Source organism: Cryptotermes secundus, unplaced genomic scaffold (assembly GCF_002891405.2).
Source record: "Cryptotermes secundus unplaced genomic scaffold, Csec_1.0 scaffold718, whole genome shotgun sequence".
In the NCBI taxonomy this organism is placed as follows: Eukaryota; Metazoa; Arthropoda; class Insecta; order Blattodea; family Kalotermitidae; genus Cryptotermes; species Cryptotermes secundus.
In genome coordinates this window covers 1,033,731-1,039,730 of record NW_019723911.1, presented here as the reverse complement: position 1 = coordinate 1,039,730, position 6,000 = coordinate 1,033,731, and the positions used below count along the sequence as shown (strand labels likewise).

At 42.4% G+C, this 6,000-nt stretch overlaps 1 protein-coding gene across 1 annotated transcript in view; it reads right to left on the bottom strand.

Moving 5' to 3' along the window:
- Positions 1-1,395: 1,395 nt before the first annotated feature.
- The window catches only part of LOC117282134 (ABC transporter G family member 22-like), a gene marked incomplete at its 3' end in the record, with an annotated part of 372,215 nt that continues 367,610 nt past the window's right edge, over positions 1,396-6,000 (bottom strand). The window contains 1 exon segment of the mRNA XM_033750564.1: positions 1,396-1,568. Within this exon segment, the coding sequence (XP_033606455.1) occupies positions 1,396-1,568 (173 nt within the window).

Sequence of the window (6,000 nt, the reverse complement as noted above, 5' to 3'; positions counted from 1 at the left end):
ATACAGCATCAATTGAGATTAAATACGACCATGTAGAACGAATAGGTCGAAATCAGTTTTTCCGAACTGTGAATGTAGGAGGCGTTGGTCAGTTGACTGAAAGGACTAGTCTTTACTGGACATGGTGAGCAATGTTACGAAAAAAAGACAGTAAGAAAAACAGGAAATCTGACCAAGTTTCAAACTGGGTTCTCTCTCTGATGCATTACCGCTACACTAACCTCGATTTTGAGCCAGTGCGGTGCTAGGTAAAGGGCTGGAAATGCTGACAAATGCACATTCGCTTTCGAAGCTATTCCATCCTGCGACCATAACATTCATTGATCTAAGACCATAGGGATCGGTCCTGACATGTGGCTAATTGTTCCCGATGTAAGGCCGTTGAGCCGTAACAACGGCGCTGATGGCGTGTGACATTATTGCTACTGTTACATAATTTAGAAAGGGAGGGCAGTCATGTAGGATTCTGATAAAACGGAGGCTCGGAAGGTCGCTGACCTAGACCTTTACTGCGCTGTGTGCCGAGCCGAGCGAATACCTCCAAGCTCCTCCACACGGCAGCTAAACAAACTGAGCCTGCCACAAATTTACACTTTATGTGAACACTAATAATTCTATCGTTGAATAACGAAAGCGCCTCGCCATGAAGACGCACGGGGAAGTGGAAATATGTATAGCTCCATATATTAACTTCGAGACTAGATTGAGATGAATGAGAAGCTTTATGCTCCATCCGCCTTACCTCCGGACAAAGAATCGTCGCTATCAGTTCGACAGGAGATGGGGTGGGCCCCAGAATCGGTGTAGGCGCTGTACAGAAGAGAATTCTTTTACCCCAGATGGGGCTCCAACTTAGATTCGTCACATGTCATGCCCGTAGCTTAGTCACTACTTGATGAGCTGTCCTAGCTCCTGTACCAGTCAGGTAGGACTCTTCTGTCTTCCCGTCTCCTATATAGAGACTTATCGAGTAGAATATAAATAAAGCATAAAAGTATATGTTGTGTTTTACGTGGGTGCGAGGAGAGGGGAAGGAAAGAGGAATATTGAAAATATTTCATAATATGGGGCTTCATAATTTGTGCTCATAACTGTGATAAAATCAAGTGTGGGAGAAGCCTGGCACATAGCACGCATGGAAGAGATTCTAAACCCACACAAAAGTTGAAGAACCCAAAGGGAACAAACCATCAAGGAGACTTACTGGCAGATGACAGGATAATATTCAAATGGAACTCAAAGAAACAGGATACGAGGACGTGGACTGAATTAATATGTCTCAGGATGGGGTCCAGTGGCGGGTTTGTTTTAACACGGTAATGAAGTTTCAGATTACTCAAATGGTAGGAATGACTTATCAGCTTCTCATAGCCGGTATTACCAGACATCACTCACCGGATGGCCCCATGACTGCCAGCAGTTCCCCGGGTCTCACCACACCACTCACATCTCTCAGTATTGGTCTCTTGTCCACAGTCACGGTCACGCCACTGAACACGAGCTCCAGGGAGCGCTGTTGGTCCAGACATGGGAAGTGGATTGTTGTGCTGGGGACACTCGATTCTACCCTGCAACACAAGCGCAAACACAAGCTAATGAGAATATATCCTGACAAGAAGCCACGTGTTGTCTTAGGATGACGACCATCGAACTTCACGCTTGAGCGGATCTCTCCTGCTCTACATACCGTATGTCTCGGGTTCATATCTCAACCCGAAGACTAATCCTGACTGAGGTGTTTCGTTGTTTTTCTTCAAAATATTTCCGCGATAGTGCCTCAAATTAGGAAAAACCATTAATCATGTAATAATTACACGCTATATAATCGAAGCTATTGAAAGTGTCCGTAAACAAACAACATAAAAGGCAACCCACAAAAATTCGTGTGTTTATTTTGTGTAGGTTGTGCCTTACATACAAGCAATTATTTTGAACAGAACATAGAACCAACCGATCTCTAATATACGCATGTGTGGAGGTTATGTAAGACAGATTAGAATTACTGATGAGGCTCATCTAGTGCAAAGGGTAGTATAAGTAAATATAATAATTTTGACTCGTAAAATTAAAACAGGAGTAATCCACGCCTTGCAGCCGCGCGATCCAGCTAGCAGGGTTCGTTTTTGCAGTTCGTTTCTACAGTCTGTCGTCGAAGGTGAGATTGATCTGCAATTGACATTCTTCTCTGATGGAGCGTGGTTTCATTTGCTGGGATACATAAATACGCAAAATAATTGCTACTGGAGTTCACAGAATCCACATCTAACCCACGAAGTCCTGTTCCATCCAGCGGAAGTTGGTGTCTGGTGTGCTGTAAGCGCATGAAGGATTGTTGGACTTGTGTTTTTAAGGAAATAATTAATTGCGAAAGATAGGTAATATGAAATGCCAATTATTTCCCGAGGAAGCAAAACTGTACGGCTGGTTTCAGCAAGACTCAGATACTGCCCACACTGCATGTATGTCTATGTAGGCTTTGTCCGATGTGTACAGGGAGGGAATTATCAGCAGTGGTATTTGGCCAGCACGTTCACCCGATCTTAATCCTTGCTATTTTTTCCTTCTGGGGTTGTTTGAAGGTCAAAGTTTACAGCAGTAGCCCTCGAACGGAATTACTGAAAGAAAACTTTCATTGGGAAATTTCAAATATTCCTGCAAAATATCGTCAGAAGGCAAATCAAAATCTCCTCCGCCGGTGCCAGAAATATTTACGTGTACAGATACAGCATTTTCACCACCTCCTATCACAATGTTGAGTCATCGGCAAAGTTTAGGTGCGCTTCGCGGCTGGCGGTGCACCGGTCGCGGTGAAGCGCAGAGCCATGAATTATTCATGTTTATTAAAACACTCTATATACGTATATGTTTCAATCGTAAACGTTCATAAACAGGTGATGTATGCAAATATAAGATAAACTGCAAGAATAAATTTGTTAAAATGGGGAACTGTATACAAATTTGGTTAAATAACACTGAATAAGATCAGATCAAATTTTCGTTCACAAAAGTATGAATATAAAAATAGGAATACAGAGACCGTAACCTTGGAGGGCACATCACACCACGTCAACACGTTAATTCCTTGCCTTCAAAGACACATTTCACCACACCCATCGGTCCTCAAGGACTCACGTTATATGTTACGTCTACATATCGGTTCTTGACTTCAGAGATACCAGAGATACCCACTTCGCCACATCAATGAGCTCCGGCTACCCACCAACATAAAAACACCACCCGCAGAAGACAGACTAACGTAAAATCTAGAGCTGTCATTTAGCTTGGATTCGCCAAGACGGTCACATAGGGAGAGGTATTATATTATTATATATTATACAATACGAGAATGTGAAGTGCCACATTACGTAGAAAATCCGAACTAAATGCCAGAAATATAATTTTACAGTTTCGAAAATACTTATACTTGGAAAAAGGCTGACATTTTTAAATTAATGTCTTTGTGAAATCAATTCGAATCCCATCTGATTCATTATTATCGTCACCAAATTTTAATAAATCTACACATTTCAACGAATTTTTACTTGCAGCCTACATGCAGTTTACTGTTTGGTCATCACCTGATGATGACCACTTGCAGTCGAAACATGTGGTATATAGTAGGAAATGAAACAAGGTTCCTTACTTATGTTTGTGTGGCTGTTAGTTCTAAGGCTCAAGAGCAAACCCACACAGGAGTGAAACTTATAAAAAGAACAATATTTAAATATATTAATTCATTAGTTTGTAACATTTATCATTGCATAATAAATTAATATAACTGTAAAACAACAAAACCACAGAGTCACTTTTAGTAAACTCGACGAGTTCACGGCTCTGCGCTTCACGGGGACCGGTACGTCTTCGGTCGCAGGATGCATGCGAGTTTTGCGAATGACTCAGCATGCTTGAAGGCCGATAACGTTTGGAATGAGAGAAAATAATTAGCTTGTATACCTCTACACGGTATTATGTTCATTTATGGGAGTTTGTTTAGGATTTGTCAGCAGTAAGCAGTAGTTATCGGCGCCATGCGCCATTTGTTCCCAGTTAACAGTTAGTCAGGAGTGTGGCAAGACATGGTTCGCTATACTTTAGAGCAACGTGTATTTATGAATGACACTTACGTCAAGTACGGATCTCCTGGAAAGTGTTGGCGAAAATTTCGTGATGGAAGAGTTCCCAGCACACAAAGACATTCATAATTTGGTGGATGGACTCTTAAGCGCCGAGTGTTTACTGAGGAGAAGTTAAAGACATAGGGGCCAGATTTGAACATACACCTAGCATATCACTGAAACGTGTAGCTCGATGGACTGGAATGTCAAAGTCTAGTGCAAGAACGGCAACAGAATTGCTGAAGCATGAAGTGAAAGTTGGTGTCTGATGTGCAAGAATTGTTGTACGTGTTTTTTTTAACGAAACAATTAATTTCGAAAGATATTTACGTGCAAAGGGACAGTGTTTTTCAACACCTCCAGCGATCTGTTAAGAAAGGTAAGAAGTTCTCTTCATACCAAATGTCATCGGCGTGCTGAGTTATCGGCAATATTCACATGTGCTCCGCGGCAAGCGGTGCTCCGGTCTCCGTGAAGCGCAGGGCCGTCAACGCGTCAAGTTTATCAAAAAAACTCTGTGTAACTAAATCAGCTAATATGACAATATTTGAATTATGATGTCTAACCTCACGGGTTCAAATCGGATATTAAGCTTGTTAGAGTTACTGCGAGTTAGGATTTATTATATTCTCCTTCATTCTTCAAAAGAATCTGAGGTAATTTATTTGTAGAGACTTATGTGTGACAAAGAGAAGTGCTTGTTCTTTGATCAAAATATGGTTCCTCTCTTTGTCGGTATCGCCAAATACAGTATATCAAGCTTTCAAAAATGAATAATACCCAAGTTACAAAACTGTAAAGCGGCCTCCGTAGTCTACGGGTAACGTTCCCACCTCATGACTCAAAGTACGCGGGTTCAAACCCGGCGGAAAAATTCAGGGAACAAGTCCTCCGGGAGGGACTTTAAGCCGTGGGTCCCGTGTCGTAGATTTACGGCACGTAAAAGATCCTCATGTCTCTAGGAGACCTCTGAGCAAAACTAGGCAACAATTTCCCGCCCAAGTAGTTTCCAATGCCTCTGGTAGAGGGGGGAAATATCAGGTACCGACGGCCGACCTCGTTGGCTGAACGGGGCTGATAGCACGCACCAGTACCGGTAGGGTATGGGGACAGTAGAAATTAAAGGGGGACGCACAATGGACCAATAACTGGTCTAAGTGCATGGGGAAACCCACCCTCTCTAATAATAATAATAATAATAATAATAACAACAACAATAATAATAATACAAAACTGTAGTTTCCTTTTGCTGTTACAAAAATGTGAATCAGGATTCCAATAACATCCAGAATCTTTATCGCTATAGGCTTACTTGCACGTTGTTTTAACAGCCATAACTGGTATATATATTGGAAAGAATACTGAGTTCATTTCATTAATATTTTCTCCTATTTTCTTCCAGGTCAGCGGTTGGAACGGAAGAATCATGACATCGCCTATACGGTTCAGACATTTTGTTTTAATTCGCTTTGAGGGGGGGGAGTCCAACTGGGTCCACTCGGCACGGCGACCACTGATTGGCTTATTGTAGCCTGCCCCGGGTGATTATGATAATGGAGAATTTGGGAATGAAGATTGGCAGGGGAAACAGAAGTACTCGGAGAAAACCCGCCCCAGCTCCACTTTGTCCACCACAAATCCCACTTGACCAGACCCGGGATAGAACCCGGGCAGCCGTGGTGGGAAGCCAGCCACTAACCACTTGAGCTATGGCGCGGCCCGGTTCAGACATTGGTCAGAGTGTGAGAAAACAAAAGCTAGATTTAAACCCTGAATCACCTCGAACCTGACCAGTTTTCACAAGAGAAACCACTTGCTAACGCACAGGTATCAAAAATTAGATTTGATGAAGGAAAGCTTCCGAAGGAACTGCTTTTCGTGATCA